The following is a 19,228-nucleotide window of genomic DNA, read 5'->3' as shown; positions in this document are numbered from 1 at the left end:
AAGCTAAGAAAAAGCCTATAAATTTATTCTTTTGATCATAAATAACTAACAAAGTCTGAAAAAAAAAATGTGGTAGTAAATAGCCTATACTTTACCTAGTTGTTAACCTATTATGTTTAAGAGAAAGAAATAAAGCTTTAGGATATGCAATGAACTTTTGGAAATGTCTACATATTATAAAAAAGGCTGTCTTTATTTGAGAAATTACGATAAAGGCCTGTAAGAAATGACCTAATTAGAATGTTACTTTGCCATAAATATCCTTCCAGGTAAGACATTTAAATGTAAATGCATATTTCAAATCAGCACTCTATGATATACCAGCATACTAAGTTTCAGCAAGACATGTTAACAAATAAAAAACACAAGTTTTTGAGACACTCATCCCCTCTTCATATTTTTAACTTCTAACATGGAACATTAGTTATAGCCTTCACTTTACTGAACTGCAATTTTTGTGTAACTTCTATGCATTGTGCATTCTAGAGCTGAGTACAATACAGATCCAGTCCAGCCAAGAAAATCCAGTGGAAGCAAGTAGTGTGGCTTCATTATTTAGCCACAGAGAGCAATAGTTTTCTGATATCACGTGTCTGCATAATTACACGGACTGAATTTGTGCAAGTTGTAGAATTGGGCCTATACTAGCCAGGACGACAATCGTGTGCTTTGAAGACATATGGCAGTGGGAAATATCGCCAACACAGCTGATGTGAAGGGTCTGCCGAACGCCATTTTGTTGGTTGACCCGTTCAACTAGGACTCCTGATCTCAGCTGAACTGTAATATCACTGAGAGCTGAAAAGCAGTTGGCACTGCCATGTAACACCACTGAATTGCCATTCAGTTCAACTGCTGGTCAACTGAACTGCCACTGAAAATGCCCATGTAAGAGGAGTTTGGGATTTAAGACAGCTTGACTCCAGGCTACTGTCTTTCCTGTGCAACAAAGTCTCTGATATGAAAAGCATAAATGGTGGCATATTCCAAAAAAGGAACAAAACTCACAAAGTGGACTTCCTTGACTTCCGTCTCCCACTCTTGAAGATCTGTGTCGATAGCGGAGTCCCTGCTATGATTATTGCCCACTGAATTGAGCTGCTTCATTCTCGATTCCTTCTCCAGCTGTGCTTCAATTTTTTCCCTGGTAAACAGAAAGCGGAACAAGCAGAGATAAAAACATCTTCGAGTACAAATAAAAAAAATTCTCTGACAACACTGTCTCAGTGTTCGACTTCAGAGCGTTAGCAATGGGAGCTTCAAGTGTTTACATCGGTGTGCTCAGCAAACCTGAAGAAGACCAAATCCGAACATCTGCGGATGTTCCCTTTCTGGAAACATCCCTTCTAAGACACAACCAGCACTGTCAACCTCATGGGTTTTGCACTACTATTGCGATTTACAGCCACCTTTGCTATATCTGGTACGTTTCCTCGTTATATCTGCTAATAAATTTTATAGACGTGTGCATCACAACACGATGAATTGTTTGACACCATCCAGAACCCACTGCGGCAAACGGTTTGGCCGTAATGGCCATCTCAAGGGCCTCGGAATGCACGGTTTGGGGGCGGAAAGATCGATGCGAATCCCACACATATTTTGGGCTTCATCTCAATTAGTAATTTTACCTTCAGGAACATGCCAAGTCATTTGACACCACTTCAAAAATTCTGTGTCAAACAGGTGGCCCCCAAATTTTATGCAGATCGTGGTCCCGGGGGGTGGTGGGGTCCCACTTTGATGGCCACTATACTAGCACATATATAACGGATCGAAGGTAAAGGTATCAATTAAGGCGCTACGCGCCCACTGTTGCTATATGATATAGTGTGGTCACGTGGTTACTGTTTTTGGTCAATTTGATCTTCACTGCAGACAGAAGCGTCCTTGACAAGCGTAAGTAGTAAGAGCTAACACTCTTAAAATCTACTTCTGATGCTCAACAAACCAGTACTGCAAGTAACAGCATGCCCTGCCTTCATTGTCACATTTCTCTCGTTAAATTAAATACTATTCTACATTGCCTTTTATTGTGCGCAAATTGTCAGCCATTTTATTAGCATCAGCAGCAATAAAAAAAGGTTTGAAGACTATTCAGGATCCCTACACACTATATACTGCACTCTACTGCTTTCTCTACAGTAGTGCGAAATTCAAGCCATGGTCAAGAATTACAGCAGAGATTTAAAAGCACAGAAATTACACAGGCAGCACTACACCACACGATATATCAATTTAAGTTTATCACCACAATGGCTCAAGAAAAATCTCGAAATCACAAAACAATCTTAAGTTTATCAAATCAAATGCATAAAATACAACAAATACCAGGTAATAAAATATGCCTAAGTTTCAGCTTTGTCCCTTGTACACAGCGATGATCATTAAAAGCCACACATTTGCCGGATTAGGGCAAATGTTCAGCAAATAAGACGGCCACATCCCACATTAAGCAGAACTCTCCAAGAAGTAAAATTGTTTAACTTTTCATAGACACGAAGCAAAATGAAAATGAATTTTTGTTGTGCAACAAGAGTATAATTAAAATACTTTTGTACATGCAGACATTTTTCAGCCTGCTAAGAGCAATGGTGAACTGTAAATGGCCTTGCATGTGACATGTAACTGCGCACATTCCAGCCCTTGAGCACAGGGTTTTGGTTTTTGGTTTTTGAGGAAAAGAAATGGTGCAGTAGCTGCCTCGCATATCAGTGGACACCTGAACCCCACCGTAGGGAAGGGCTAAAGGAGGCAGTGAAATAAGAAAGGAACACAAGAGCACATTCTTCAGGAGCATAAAAATTGTGAGCAGCCTTCAAGGAACATTTGGCAGAGATGTCCTCCCATCTGACAACAGAGCAGTTGCAGCAGAAAAAGCAAAAGCTCACAATAAATTAGCTGCTGACTATGGATGCTCTGTAAAATTTCTGAAGACATCTTTTTAAGACTTCCACATTTATGCTTGCTTCATTACAAGTTTACTAGTACCTACATGCTTATACGCAGACTTATACTTCAGGCACTTTTTAAGTTGAACTCTTGATAAGCCGAACAGATTTGCAAGGTCCCATGAGGAAGATCTTGAAGCACGTACTTCACATACGCAACTAATCATCCAGAACGAAATGAAGCAAGCCACATGGCGAAGGCAGCAAAAGAAATTGCCGAATGTGTTTTTAGAAATGCCGGTTGCAGCAGCATGCAACTCCACAGGAAAAATATAAAGCGTTTAGCAGTATTTGTAAACCGAGCACATGGACAGAATACAGTTAACAAGACAAACACAACTCACTTGAGCTCCTTGAGTTCCTTGGATGCTTCATTGCGCTGCCGCTTGATGTCATCCGAGTCCCTGAGAGCTTCGGCTAAGTCGCTGACAGCCCTGTCCCGCTCGCGCCGCAGCTTGTCACACAGGCTGCGGATACTCTCGCGCTCTAGGACTATCTTGTCACGCTCACTGAAGGCCCAATCCCGACGCCGTTTGCACACTTCTGCCTCCTGCTGTGCCTCTGCACAAGAAATGAAATACTGAACATGAGCACTTCAAATTCGTCACTAGACTATAATTACTGAATACATGCCAAACCTCTCTCTTCACCTTCAAGATAGGCTGCACCACTACAATGTATTTTCCAACAGCCAACTTGAATTGATTTGGCATTGGTTACTTCATTATTTTGCTTAATCTGACTGTTTTCAAAAACTCCAACAGATGTCCATGCTATTTATGAAGGAACAACTCATTCCTTTGAACTTGTGATGTCAAACAGCAGACAATCCAAACTAATGAGAACTGCCAACAAGTGCATCACAAGCACTAGCGACCATGCTAAAAAAGGCAGTAACAAAAAAATATTCCACCAAACATGTGCTTGAAGTATATAAGACAACAGCTAATCACAAAAACGGGACGAGAGAGGGACACACCACAAGCGCTACTAACACCAATGACTTCACTGCAACGAGGCAATAAATAGAAAGGATGTACACACAAACAGTTGGTTTCATAGATAACTAAAAGGCCCAAATTCACACCTTATTGAAGACTAAGGCTTGCCCCAACAAACATTTTAACAAGGTGGGCCAACGCATGCCACCAGTCACACTCAGAGACAATACTAAGAAAAAGCAACACTTTTTTTTTAAGAAAAAGCAACACTTTACACTGCAACACTTGAAACTCTCTGTAACTCTTGCACTTTTTTTCGTGTGCTCATGCATTGGAAAGAAAAGTGCAAGAGTGTGCAGTAAGACACAAGACAACCTATGCAGACTGTGAAACAGAAGCTATACATGAGTATCCGCTTACATGCGGCAAAGTCTACACTAGGCGAACCAGACAATGTCTTAACTAGCAAGAGCGTTAATTATCTAAAAAGGCACCCATCTTCCAGATCACTGACAAGCCTGCTCGAAGAAGAATTGCATCGACTGCGAGCCTAGCCTATCCGACTGTAAGCAGCTACTGAAGAGTCATGACAAAACATGTGAACCTGTTTTATATCAACAAAAGAGGAAATGATTGCATCAGTTATACATCATTGGTGCTAGATGGGAGTGTATTGTTTTTTCTTAGTTCTTGTCGATAAAGACATGAATGTTTGCGGTCCATTCCTTTACGCATGGGTAAGTATGCAGGCAAAAAAAATGAAAAAATTGGTTTTGAGGACACAGTAACTGCCTCACATATCTCGGCGGACACCCGACCCACGCCGTAAGGGATGAGGTAAAGGAGGGAGTAAAAGAAGAAAGGAAGAAATAGGTGCCGTAGTGGAGATCTCCCCAGTAATTTCAACCACTTGGGGATCTTTAACGTGCACTGACATCGCACGGGACACAGGTGCCTTTTGCATTTCGCCTCCATCGAAACACGGTCGCTGCGGTCGGGCTCGAACCCGGGTACACCGGCTCAGTACATGAGTGCCTTAACCATTGAGCCACCGTGGCGGGTAAATGTGCAGGTACATTACCACTCTTCATCAAACAGAGCTTGTTGACAGTACAGCGCTCATTTCATGCCCCACTATGTTCGTGTCCATACTCTGTGTTCCTTTATCTTTTCTGAACAAGAATTTATTTTAAATTTTAAAAATCAAATGTTTCTGGTTACTTCATCGATAGTATTTGATTTAAGAATTTGCTACTATTCATCTTCAAATCTCTGTTCTTGGTTGAACGTTTGGGTGAAATACAATTATCGTGCTATTAGCACTCCTCTTTCCCTGGTGCTGCTGACCATGCTTGCCTCATTATATAATGGCGTCTCGCTCTCTCGTCAAGAGCCATTAACAGTCATTTTCACTATTACATTACCGCATAGTTAATCAAACCTTCTACACATCTCCAGCCACATGCAGGTGCTTTGGTACTTTGTTACATTTCCTGCTGTCATGACAGCAAAAATTGTGGTGACCCTTCATATAATCACTTACATACTGCATTTATAACCGTTTTTGTTCACTTCAATTGCATACAGCATAATGTGCCTTAAAGGATATTAATCGATACTGTTTCACTCTTCCCTCTTTGTCAATTTTTCTGTAACTTTTAGAACCAGGAGATATAGTACAATCATGAATCATTTGAGCTTGAAGGGAACAAAAATTTGTTCAATTATGAAGTATTCAGATTGCTGGGACCCTTTTTATTACACTTCAGATTGATGAGACCAAAGGCTCTGTTCAAATAAGCTGATGTTTGAATTAGGCATTGCTTAATTGGTATTTATTCATTCATTCATTCATTCATTCATTCATTCATTCATTCATTCATTCATTCATTCATTCATTCATTCATTCATTCATTCAAGTTACTCACAGGCTCATTTTACATAAGAGCATTATGTGAGTAGGGCAGTACACACATGAATTCAGAAAGCATTAGAGCAAAACAACGATTGAAGAGGAAGTTATATAATAGTTAGCAAGAGAGATGACTGTATTAAATGAGAGTTGACTATATTCAATTCAATATTTACACAAAGTTTTTCCAAATACTCTTAGTTAGCCTAACACAAAACTTCTATTCGCATGCCCCACTATAGAATAAAATTGTATTTACACTGAATACCAAGAAACAACAGAATGCCATCTGCAAGAGAGCACCACAAGAGCGAGTGCAATTCATGAGTCTTTACAGAACCATGAGAGGCTTTGCAAATGCTTCGGTTTTCTGAAGGAAATGGTTGATCTAAATAAAAATCTGCAAGTGCTCACCAGCCAGCTCCACCTGCAGACGTTCCATGTTACGGCGAAGGTTTTCCATTTCTTGGTTGGTTTGCTCAGCATCTGCCAAAGAAGACGGCAGAGAATCCTTCCGCACCACCTCTCCCCGGCTAGCATCTTCTGATCCAGACTGTTGGCTGCACTCTGCTTGTTTCTCCCGAAGGTCACTCAGCTCTTTGAGTGCACGATCCCGGTCTTGAAGCGCAGAAGCTATTTCTCGCTTCAGGCCTTCCATCTAAAACAGCAAAAATAAAACATGCCATTAGTTTTTCTTCCCCGAAGCAATCTGCACAAGAACTCAAACACTGCCCCAGGCTGAAAAAAAAAATAATCACCACAGAGATCGCGACGCTGTGAGCTTGAATGTCAACACCAAAGTAAAGTGCCTATTAATTACACTGTTTCTCACTGCATGACAAATTCTGAAAAATCTTGCTGGGAAAGTAATGAGCAATTGTAAAAAATTGGGTCAATCTGAACACAAAGAAACTGCATGCGTTGCATGCATTACGAGCATACGATAAGAATCTGCTCAAATTAAGTACTCCTCACAATGTTAAATGCCGTAAAAGACCTGGGCATGTCGCTTTTCTCCCTGTCTATATGCCTAGAACACCATGTTCAAGACGCAGGGGCCTCATTACAACCTCGTTCCAAACATGACAGTTTAGCAGGAAAAAACTGGAGCTACCTTTTAACTCACCTCATCAAGAGATGCCTTGTGGGCAGCTTCGGCCTGCCTTGCTTTGTTCTGTGCCTCCTGCAGTTCCTCCTGGAGCCGTTCAATTTCTTTGTGAACTGAATCACGCTCAGACATAATCAAGGTATACTCCTGGACAGCTGCATTACGCTCCTCAGTTAAGCGAGATAAGTCCTTGGAGGCTTTTATACGCACAGCCATGGCTTGGTTAATCTCCTTCATAGCTTCGTCCCTCTGCTGCTGTACCTAGATATATAAAATGCAATAGAGAGCATGATTAATGGTGTCACTTTTGGACAATCACAACACCATATTCAGGAACCTTTCATTTGCCAAGTACTAAAAAGTCCTAATGACCCAAAATGTGCAACTGTACTGGGTCCCGCAATATTCAAGAAGAAAAAGTAGCTTACCATCAAGAAAAGTGAGTTACATTTGTTTTGTTTCATTTTCAGCAATGCGAAAACAACAGACACAGGCAGCCAACTTCATAGAAAACTGCCATGAGCAATGTAGATGGCCCCCATACTGAACACAAAAAAAGCTTACAATGATAAGTACAGCAAAGACCATCTTAAACCAAGACTGACACATATGAGAACAATTTTATTATCTCATGAGACATAGCACTGAATATTTTTCATTTCTTCAGGCATATTAAAAGGTTTCATTTTACCTCTCCCTTCTTGAAATGCAGCTAAGCGAAAAATGTACACACCACAGACCAACAGCTTTCATCCCAAGTGACATCAGTCAGTGATATGGGGTGCGAAAACATGAGCTTCACAACGACACTCATTGCCAGTGTCAAAAGTTAACAAGATATTGCGCACCTAACGTGACTTGAAGCACAACCATGTGATGATGTCCCGAAGCTCCAATGCTCTGCACAGTAACATGAGTGTTGCCCTTTGCTATCTTAAGCACAGAAAGCCCCAGGAGTACTGCTAGAGCTCCACCCCATGGACTGGCAGCAATGCAAGTTATATGTGCAGTGGCTTGTTAACTGCTGACATCAAGAGACACCTATACTTTATCTCACAAGTTGTTTGCAGCACTGTGAAAAGTAGAGCTCTCTTGTCCAATCAGGGCCAAAGAAGACAACAAATTGTCCCCCAAATATCTGAGCAATGTTGTGACTATTTTTTAAACAATTATTGCAGCAAATGAAAAGGTAGTTCAGAATAGTGTTTTGAAAGTACAGCGAGAATTTCATTCACTGGTTAAATTAGCACAGAAAGTCCGCATGAGCACAACACTGCGGAAGCCTGTTGTGAACTGGTGTGCGCCATTCATAAGCATGGCATTCACCAAGTCAGCAGAATCTCCTGTGCACAGCAGCTGGACTCTGGCATTCCTTCCTTCTTCAGTGCTGGAACCCCCAGTTGCGGGGTGAGGGGCACAGAGGAACATGTTTTGCAGCACATGCCATTCTGATTGGCTCAGATTGCTACAACCTTCAAAGAACTGCAAACAACTTGTGAGATGGAATATAAGTAAAAGTTAAAGCCAGGTAGAAATGTTGCTAAAGCAATGGGTAACCTGGTGGAACAAAAAGAAAAATTAAATAAGTTTTATTTTTTCAGACCAACAATTTCCCTGTAGACATCTTTTGCAAGATCCACTAAGAATAGCTTAAATTTCAAATGGGAAAATTCTTGAACAAATAAATGTAATATTTCAAAAGTCAAAGCTACCTACACCTTGGCCACACCATAGTAGAGGGATCAGGATTAATTTTGACCACATGGAGTAACTTTATCACGCAAATGAATAGACTTCTCTGGATTTCCCCTGCACTCATGTGGCCACTATGGCCAAGAATTGCAACCACGATCATACACTCAGCAGCCAAATGCCACTGCTTCTGAGCCCCATGAAAAGTGGCCCTACTACTCAAACTTCTGAAGTCTAATATACTTTATGTTCTGAATGAAACATAATGAATGAATGTAAACAAAAAAGCTGACCTGAAACTGCACAAATTACTGGCACGAAGGTAAACGGCAAACTGTGCAAGCACGGAAGCTCACTGTGTCCAACCTAAAAACCTTCATGATTTTGGTTTAACACAAAAAAGGAAGAATGACCTGGCAGAACAAGGTAGTTGTCGCAGTTTAGCTGACTGTCTTCACACATTAGCTTCCTCAAGCAGTGAAAGCATCACATCATGCCAGAAAAAAAAAACAGGTATACAGACGTGACATCTCAGAAAACCAAAGATTATGCATCCTGTGTTTCTTTCGACTCAATGCTCAAAAAATTACTGCACAGAACTTGTGTTCATATTTTTGAGCCACCAAACTAAACTTGACAGTCACAAAAATCAGCTACATGTACTAAAATATGTAAAGAAGCCACTACTCACCACGGACACGACTATGGGACCCTGCACGGGTATAGCAATATAGACGTGTTTCTGAACTTATGGCTACTGTTTTCAGCACAATGGCCACCGATCAAAATACCAGGCCAGTCACTCAGGTTAAGATACTCCAAAAAATGAACCTTCCACAAAAAAATTCTACTAAATATGGCTGCTGGCATCATACAGCATACACTTAATTGGCATAGACTTTGTGCGCTAAGCTCCTCTAAGCATGCCCTCAGTCAGAGTTTTACAGGGTCTTCTTTTTGAAGCATGCCTAAGGACACACGGCAGATGCTTGAATATGAACACAGTTCAAACACATCCAGGAGTGCCACAGGTAAGAAATAATAGTCTCACAGCACTCTCTCAGGCTCAGGAAGAGAAACATAACTGTCCTGATAAGGCTATCTGTACCTTGGCAAGTTGGTCCCGGGCCTCATTGCGCTCCCGCAGGGCACTGTCCCACTGTCGGATGGCAGCTGTGCACTGCTGCTGCAGACCTGAGCGGTCACGCAGGGCTGCGTTGCGCTCCGCTAGGGCCTCTTCGGCTCCCTGCTTGAGCCGCTGTAACTCTTCCTGGCAGAGCTCCAGGCGTGCCATGTGGGCACTGTGTGCTGCCGTCAGGTCTGCATACCTCTTGTGCAGGGTGTCGTACTCCTCCTTCAAGGCCTTGCACTTCTGCCGGTAGGCTGCCTCCCCACCCGTCTCCATCAGGCCCTCCTGAAATGGGCATTGGACAGAGTCAGTGAGCTTTTAATATTTATTTTTCTTTCTCATTCACACCTCTAACTGCTATTACAGAGAGGAAAACCAAAAACGAAGTGCACATGCAATGCTTTCAGTCACACCTAACACAGTGCTGCATATCCTTCAGTGTACAAATGTATTGGGAGATGACTCAAAGTCAAATGCATCACGTTCCTTAACAGGAAAAACTTGTGGAAGTGATTATCATAGTGGAATAGATCTCAGATCCACCAACCAAAGGCACACAACATCAGCATGAGCGACATGAGGCAACAAATTACAACTTGTTTCCTGCTTTTTAGCCTTTTACACATGTGCCTTTTTGTTAATCCAAATCTGTCCACATTATAACCTGGAAAAAAATTTGTTGGAGGCACTTAGATATCTCTCAACAGCGGGAAGGCGAAAGCTGTTTGCGACTCATTGCACCGATTTGAATTTGAGCGGTGACTTCACGCTGCGCATGTACAGTTGCTGCTTGGCGGCGGATCACACCACCTGCCACAGTGGGCAGTCCAGTTGGCAGGTTGTGATCACGTGACAAGGTCACGTGACCTAGGACATAACGGACGGACAAGGTCACGTGACCTAAGGATAACAGACGAACAAGTTCACGTGACATAAAATGTAACGGATGGACAAGGTCACGTGACCTAGGATGTAACAGACGGACAAGTTCACGTGACACAAAATGTAACGGACGGGCAAGGTCACGTGACCTAAAATGTAAAGGATGGACAAGGTCACACGACCTAAAATGTAACGGATGGACGCGAGTATGAGCCATTAAAGGCTATCGCCTTAATATATTCTTCATCCTAGATAGCAGCATATGCTCGACTGCCCCAGGTATCTGTTGAGCATGCAGTCGTTGCAATCACCGCTTCGATGGCTAGACGACAGCTGTTGCGACGTCATCTTTTTGGAACCATCTTTCGGCCTCTACACCAGTCGGCAACAAAATTTCGTCTAATGGGGCTAGTAAGGCTTCCAGCTTAATAAATATATGGCCATGACCGTGCTGCACCTGGGTTTCTGACCAGCGATGGCACGAAAAGACCAGCTTCACTAGCCACTGCACTGGAGCAATATTCTACCGACGCAACCGATCACCCCTCGTGTGCTCCACTTATGTTAGATTCACAGGATAACAACAAGCTTACAAACCCTCTCGGAGCAACCCTACTTGAAACTGCAATGCACACCCTTTAATAAGAAATATATTGATGAATATGCCAGCAGGTAACAGGCAGCCATTTATAGACAGCTGGCAGAAGTATTCAATACTACATGGGCGTTGTTATCTTCATGATCTTCTGGCACTGTACCTTCTCTGATAAATACAACGGGCATTAAGGGATTAACACACCAGTTCAACAACTCACTTGCTGGTGATGATGCAGGTCGCTCAGCTCTTTTTGCTTCTCGTCAACAATCCTCTGAAGGCGCTTCACCTCCTGCTCCAGCAATCGCTTTTCAGCAAGTAAGTCTCCATTCTCTTTTTTCATCAGTAGTGCCTCTTGCCAGTGGTCCTCAGCTTTACTCTGGACAACCCACAAAGCAATGGCCCAAGTTCAACAAAGACTCAAACAAAAATCGTTTCTCCTAAAGACTGCTAACTACTGAGAAGGTTAATGCAACAAAACAAAATAGCACTCAGGCCCAGGAAGACTCAAGACAGGTTTTCAGAAAGGCATCAAAAGATTACCACCTAAAGCGTAAAAACTGCACGGGAAATTGCAGAAAAATGCAATTTCTGTACAATATACAACTACAACATGCATGCCGTCAAAGCAATACAAGCCAAGCACTCTTGAAAGTCATAAAGGCCAAAGGAGCTGCAGAGAACTCCATTTTGGCAGCCTTGGCACACAGCTTTGAACAAAAAGACAGTCTGCACAGGTCAGTACAGCAAAACAGCTAACCTATTTAAAAAACGTGTGCTCAAGCAGTAAGAAAATTTTTTCCTGGCTCCTATGCTCCTTTACTTTTCGAGCTGATAGAAGACTCGACAAGAATGAGACTAATGCAGAACTACTGAGAAAAAAAAAATGTCCTAAAATTATTCTCATACTCTTGATAAAGTGAGCAACCTTATAGAGCCATTTAATATGCAGCAATGTGTAAAGCCGTCAAATATACGCCAGTCTCCTTCCAAATTCATCAAGCTTTTGGATCACACTTTGGGCCCTCTGTGACACTGTTTGCATTCCAAAATCAATACAGTGAGAAGAACAGTGCATGCCTCTTTCTACAACCTCAAAGCTGTAAGAGCATCAAATGGGTCAGCAAGGCCCATAAACTGAACTGGGTGGGCCAATCATGTAGAGGGTTACATATTTTTTTACAAAGAGTATACATGCTGGTAAGGACAGGCACTGCAGAGGCTTAGGCAGAGCAGGCACCTCCAACTTGATGCATTTTGATCTACTCCTTGCAGCAATAAAGTTATCCAGTAAGCCAAAATAATTTAACAGTAAACCATTAGGTTTTTTTTTATGTCCTAAAACCCACCTTGTCTCCAGCTTTATAGTATCACATATGTTATAATCAATGTTGTTTCATGCATATGATTTACTACTTGCAAATTTGAAATAGCCACTAACAATCCTGAATTAGCTTTTTCCTTACAAAAACACTTCACTTGCTCATTAAGCTTATCTTACTGTACATCCATGTACCAGGCTCAGTTCTAGACCTAGCTCTCGCGGTCAGGGTTCTCTGAACAAATGTCAATTAAACATTATACACGAAGTACTCTACTTCTCCATGCAATAATGAACACACTGAGGGACTCGGTTATTGAATGAGCTTCAAAAGCTATATTGAAAGAATGCATACCTAAGTGAGTTTCCTTTTACTAAATAAGGCTTTAGTGTTAATGCTGGATGTGACGACGCTTTAGTAAAATTTTTAAAATACATGGAAAGCTAGGTATAAAAATATGAACTGCATTTCAACTGAACACAAATGCTTACGGAAATATGTATATGAAGGTAATCTAACAAATATGAAGATACAGTTTAGGATGCTCTAATCAACAAATTCATGTGTAGCACTCTGCTATCCCTGAAAACTGTTTCATATACATACAAAGGCATAGTTGAAACTGTAGATAACCATTCATGTGCAGCTACCTGCAGCATTCTAGCCACTTCTCATTGGTGAGACGAACCAGTAACTGTCTAACTTTCACTTATGTTTAAAAATAATTCATTGTAACATATTCAATTTATAAGGATCTAACCAAAAATTGGCACGAACTTATGACACACAACCAAAAAGACAAAATGAGCACCTAAGTTAATGCTATGGGCCATTTCTTAATTACCTGCAAAAGATAAACTACATCCCACAGAAAATTTCAGAAAAAGGAAACATGAATCATTAAATGCAAATTAAGCTCTAAAAAGCGTGGCCTATCAAAACATATGCAATGAAAATATGCTAAATTTTTAATAACATGTTGATATCCTTGAACATAGGGCATTTATCAAACATTTAAAATGAAAAGACTACTGTCTAGTTCATTGCATGCAACAACTATATCTAAATAATTACAGACCCTTTCCAAAAGCATGACATTCATGGCAACTACCATAACTAAATCGTGCCAGTCATATTAGAAATGAAAACAATGAAAAGCAGCAACCACTTTCGGGCATCAAGTGTAACATAACACCGCTAGTATTAGTGCACCTATGCTCTCAGTTACAAAGTTTTTCAGCTTACTTCTACATGATCATATGTTAATGTGCTCCTTTATGCTACCATTCTTGCCAACTCTGGCAAGAATGGCCAAAAAATCATACACTTTGTGCTCTGTAAAAGAGTGTTTCACCACATAAAATAAAATGAACCAGGGTCAGGTGGGAAGCCTCACTCTGCTAGCCAACATTTTGACAAGAGTGCTTGTTTTCATGTAGGCCCGGATAATGTAGGCCCAGATAAACGCAAGTCCTCTTGTGTTCGTTCAAAGTAAATGTTGGGCTATTGCTGCCAAAATCACTGCAATCACTCGAAATAAAGTCTGACAGCATTTATGGATCCATAGCAAGGCTTGTAACACAGGAAAACCAAAGCACAAAAGTTATACACACTGCACCTCATTAAGGATGCATTGTACAACCTCTGCTCTACAGTGGAGTGGCACTGCACAGCCTACATTTTGTGTATCATGAGGGAACATGAAGGGGTAGCAGCATCCAACTCATGTTGTAGCCAAAATTGCAGCTCTTTGTTCGTGCACTTTTCATATATCCTCTAATAAAGTGATTTTATAGTCAGAAGGATTTTAGAAACTGAAACCAAACAAAAATGTTTGCCAGACAGCGGCATATTTTTGCAAAGGGTCTATTTTTTGAAGTTTAACAAGGGTACACAAAAATAAGCAGCTCATAAAATCTTCTGCTTAAAGCTTCTCTTAGGTTTGCCTAGCACCTAGTCAGAGATAAGTTGCAAGCTTTCAGCATTTCCAATATGCTACAACCCGTCAAATTTATACAATATGTTACATTTACACAATTCAAATCTACATCACTGATGCAATGGCAGCAAAATTAACAAGAAAGCGACACTCCCCCACTTATCTACTAAAAGTGCTGAATAGCCAATCAACACATTCATAAGGACACTGTTTCTGTTAGAAGCAATGAAAGTGTGCCTACGACAATCAACATTTCAATTATCAAAGTTCACAAAATTCCTGATGCCCCCCCCCTTGAACTTTGAAACATGCTGCAGGCTCAGCAAGAAGTTCACGAAACTTTGCACAAGATGTTCATACATAATCTGTATGCTTTTGCGTGCCCTTATTCATCCAGCTATTTGATTTGTGGTGATAAAACTGCAAAGAGCAGAAATGAACAGTAGTAAATATAAATGTGCTACAAAAGCTTCTGGGAAGCATCATGTGGCAATCTTTCTTCTCAACGTACTAATTTCAACACAGAAAATAGCAAGGAACATGCCTTCCAATAGACATGTGAAAAATTTTTGTAAATGCATGTCAGAACATAAAGACTGGATATGCACCTGAATAAAATAAAATTTCTCCCACACGTGCTCCAGCTCATTCAGCCCTGCACTATATCAAGTTACGACACACTGCTGAAAGTTTGCAAGACAGAGTTCACAGTTGCGAAGATTATTGCACAGCTTATATAAATGGCTTCACAGAGCAAGTAGTTTTATCTCACTGAAAATGCAATGTTGATTTCTTTCAGTAATTAAAAAAATATTTTCAAGCTGCATCCTGCACGTTTACGATTTCACAAAGATCATAACCATGACCTTAAAAGCTGTATGAATAAATAAACATAAATGCCAATGACTATCACTGTGCTTGGCTACCACCAATCAGTAAATATCACAATATAGCAGCAACATAACTATACAGCTGAGCATCTTTCATGAAGGAAAACAAATAATCCTGCTATGCAATGCCTAAACCTCCCTTGAACAGGTTTTGAAAGACATAACACTTGTACAATCTGGCTCACTCGGGACAAAACACTTATAGAGTGAAAATTATGTTGACTACAAAACGAATGTAAAGCACAAAGAGGGCCGTTCTTATTTCACAATAATGCAGGCAGCTGGCATGTTACTAGCATAACATCAATCAAACGCTGCTGGGGCAACATGAGTCTCTTCAGGCAGTAAAAGCAAGTAGATTTTCTGTAATGCCCAGCAGGTGCCTCAGTTTTCCACACTTTCCTTCCCAAGGACATTTAAGAAACCATTACAACAAACCTAGGCCAATAGAGAAATTAGCAGACAATAACAGGCATAAAACTGTTGCCATCAACACTACGCTACATCATATATTCATCAATGTGCAGTGTAATGTGAATGTCCAGCCATCAGCAGAGGTCACTTCAAGCATTTACTCACGTCGTCTTTATTTGTAATAGACCACGTTAAGCTTTGATATTCAATCTATTAAACTAGAAAAATGCGTTGAAATTATAAATAAATGTTTAGTCCCGAGCAAAAACAGATTTCATATATATTTTGCTTCCGCCTCAAACTGCTGTTAAACCTGGGCCCAATATGTTGGCATACTAAACACAGTATCAGCAAGCACTAGTAGTCCACTACACCTCTTACTCAGTCTTCTTATTTCTTTTGGGGCAATGTGCTTTATAAAGTGCACAAACATTGTGCCCTTTCAGCCTGTTAAGCACAATCAGCACAGAATCATGCACACATACCAATGAACAAAATAAGGCTAACTTTACAGATGAAACCTACCAAGCCTCCATGCATATGCAGATGCAGATGCATAAGCAGCAACACATATGTATATGCACAATTAGGCATGTTAGATTTCTTCTGCTATCCACATCTATTCATCACTAAAGAAACTTTGACAAGTCAGACATACTTTATGTTTTCCATGATAAAAATCCTGCTCCAATTTAACAGGAAGATCAGTAGCAACCAAATGTGGGTAGTCGTAGTCTCTACATGAGCTCAGGGACCAATCACTTGAGCTGGCTGCAAGGAGAAACAAAACAATGTAAAAAATACCGTACAAATTTTCAGTGCACTATTCATACGGAAGGGCCAGAGTTATTGCAGAAATCAAAACTGTGTGTAAAATGCTTTAATCCATCAAGTATCAAAAAAAAAAAAAAAAAACTTCCACACCTTTAGTATTAAAAGAATGAAAAATGTTGACAGAAAATGACAAAGAATTTTTACAGCTGTTGCATCAAAACACATGTTAGTTTTACTAAACAAGCATCAGAGAGCACAAAAGAGCAGTGTGCCACTCAGACACTGCAAACGTACTACATATGATAATTTGCAAACAAGTCCATTTGCATAGGATAGTTTCTTTTGTTAAGATATTTTTTATTAATAGCAAAAATGTACACAGCTTGCAAACTTTAGAGGAAATTTACATGTGGTGTTTAACTCTTAGCAACCTATGAAAGAATCAACGTATATATATATATCAAGAATGCATGAAATCTACGAAATAAAGTACAGCTGTGTTGGAATTCATTACAAAGGTCTCGCAAAGGCATGCGTAACCTACAAATGATAATCTACATGATAACCTACAAAGTCTACATGAAGATTCAACTGAAAAAGTCAAAGCATAAGTGGCACACATACTCTTACAAGGGAGATTAAAACTATAAAAAAAACTGAAGTAATTTTATTTTTAATGGGCAAAAAAGTACACAAGTGCAATAGACATCTTTAAACAACATAAAAGAAAAAAATATACAGTCAAAAGCACAGCACAAAAAAATAGACACCACATGGCAAGCTAAACTCAAAGAATGAGCAGGCAACAGACCATGCGTTTTCCCCATGGAGGGGTTAAAACGATCCCCAGCCATAGTGAGCCTCCTGTACACACTGTCCTGGTCAGCATGCACCTAAAGGAACCAAAACACAAAAAAACAAAACAAAAGAGAATTCTAGTTTCCATGAAAACCACAATGAATAAATACTACAATCCAGACATACACTACCTTGGCACATTAAGACTAATCTTTCATAAGCACTAAGCCACTTAAAGGAACCGAACACTGACCAAAACATGTCATGAATTATGGCGGAAATGAAAAGATTGCACCTCGAGCTATAAAAATTGAGCATTGCAATATCAAAGAAATGGGGATTTATAATTTTAATGTGGCTTTGAAAATGACATAAAAAGCCATCTTGCGGCAAAGCCCACACTGTAGTCCACTAAATATAAAAATAATATGTGCTTATTTGTGTACAATACAGTGATTCACTAAAAGGCTCTTTTTGTAAACTATATCCCCATTTAAAGTTTCCGTTACATATCACAGTAAATCAATTTGCCCAACGCTACACAGCACAACAGAATAATACGTCACAACCTTACAACAAAACATAGGGCGCTTGCACCTATGCTTCTCATAACTTCATGCCACAAAAAGAAAACAGCATGCTACAGAGAAAAAAAAGAAGACAAACAAGAGCAGACTGAAAAACGTGCACACTTTGATGTAGCCGTCACGCAGGTCACACACAGCTATAATAACTATTCTGATAACAACCATCTAAAACTCTTTCTGGATAAGACAGTTCATTACAGACAGTAGGCCATATTAGCTACAGGCGATTTGTTGTAGCTTTCACTGTCCCAGTAATGGCCTCAGGATAAATGTTATATCACGATATTTTATGCAAGTATGGCATACCAGGCAGAAACATGTATCACTGCATAACAAAAATTGGCCTAAGAGGATACTAGCCAGTACTAAGCTAACGCAGCCATAAACAATGACAATGAACTAAATCACTAGGTATGCTGTGCTTAGAGGGAAACTTCGAGCGTGTGGTCGATGTGCTTCGCGAAGCGCTGCCGCCGACAGCCAAGGAGAATCAGCTGCAAAGACTCATGCACAAAACAAGCACAGCCGGCTGCTCTTTCCGCGCATGCGCATTGAGGCACCAATTCTCGCTGCTTCTCGCCCGCAGCGTTACTCGATGCGGGACAGCCACGCGCTCCCAGTTTCCCTTTAAGTGTGAAAGAGCCTGTACATCAGAACATTATGTGCTGCAACCTCAATGGCAGGAAGCTAATCCAATATTTACAGTTTCAAAGAAAGGACAACTAACCAAGTTTATTCTAGATGTAGGAAGAGCGATTATTTCAGGAGACCTCATGTAAAATGAAAGAAATGCAGAGCAAGAAAGTGGGGCACATACAGCATGCATATGCAGACAAAGACTAGAGTGAAGAACTATACAACACACTTCTTCCTCACTCTTGTCATCATCTGTGCATGCATGCTGTATATATCCCATATAGCACCAACTAGCCCAAAGATACACATTAAATCTGCAGTAGTCATGACACAGTTTTCCACAGGAGTAACAAAAGTAAAATCAGACATGTTAGTAAGGTCTGGTTTATGGGGGTTTAACGTCCCAAAGCGACTCAGCCTATGAAGGACGCCTTAGTGGAGGACTCCGGAAATTTTTACCACCTGGGATTCTTAATGTGCCCTGACATCGCACAGTACACGGGCCTCCAGATTTTCACCTCCATCGAAATTCGACTGCCGCGGTCGGGATCGAACCCACATCTTTCGGGTAAGCAGCCGAGCGCCATAACCACTGAGCCATTGCAGCAGCCAGACATGCTAGTAAGCAGAAAATGAAAAGCTTCTGAGGCTTGCACCT

At 40.6% G+C, this 19,228-nt stretch overlaps 1 protein-coding gene across 1 annotated transcript in view; it reads right to left on the bottom strand.

Moving 5' to 3' along the window:
• Dlg5 (MAGUK family member discs large 5) overlaps positions 1 to 19,228 on the bottom strand; it is an 81,014-nt gene that overhangs the window by 54,516 nt on the left and 7,270 nt on the right. Inside the window, exons 3-10 of the mRNA XM_077648211.1 lie at positions 17,361 to 17,442; positions 16,434 to 16,546; positions 11,431 to 11,589; positions 9,713 to 10,018; positions 6,931 to 7,173; positions 6,219 to 6,462; positions 3,296 to 3,512; positions 1,009 to 1,144 (exon numbers count right to left, since the gene is read on the bottom strand). Coding sequence (XP_077504337.1) covers positions 1,009 to 1,144; positions 3,296 to 3,512; positions 6,219 to 6,462; positions 6,931 to 7,173; positions 9,713 to 10,018; positions 11,431 to 11,589; positions 16,434 to 16,546; positions 17,361 to 17,442 — 1,500 coding nt within the window. The remainder of the gene's footprint in view (positions 1 to 1,008; positions 1,145 to 3,295; positions 3,513 to 6,218; positions 6,463 to 6,930; positions 7,174 to 9,712; positions 10,019 to 11,430; positions 11,590 to 16,433; positions 16,547 to 17,360; positions 17,443 to 19,228) is intronic.

The sequence above is a fragment of the Amblyomma americanum genome, chromosome 1 (genome assembly GCF_052857255.1).
Source record: "Amblyomma americanum isolate KBUSLIRL-KWMA chromosome 1, ASM5285725v1, whole genome shotgun sequence".
Classification (NCBI taxonomy): Eukaryota; Metazoa; Arthropoda; class Arachnida; order Ixodida; family Ixodidae; genus Amblyomma; species Amblyomma americanum.
This window is presented reverse-complemented; position numbering and strand designations above follow the sequence as displayed.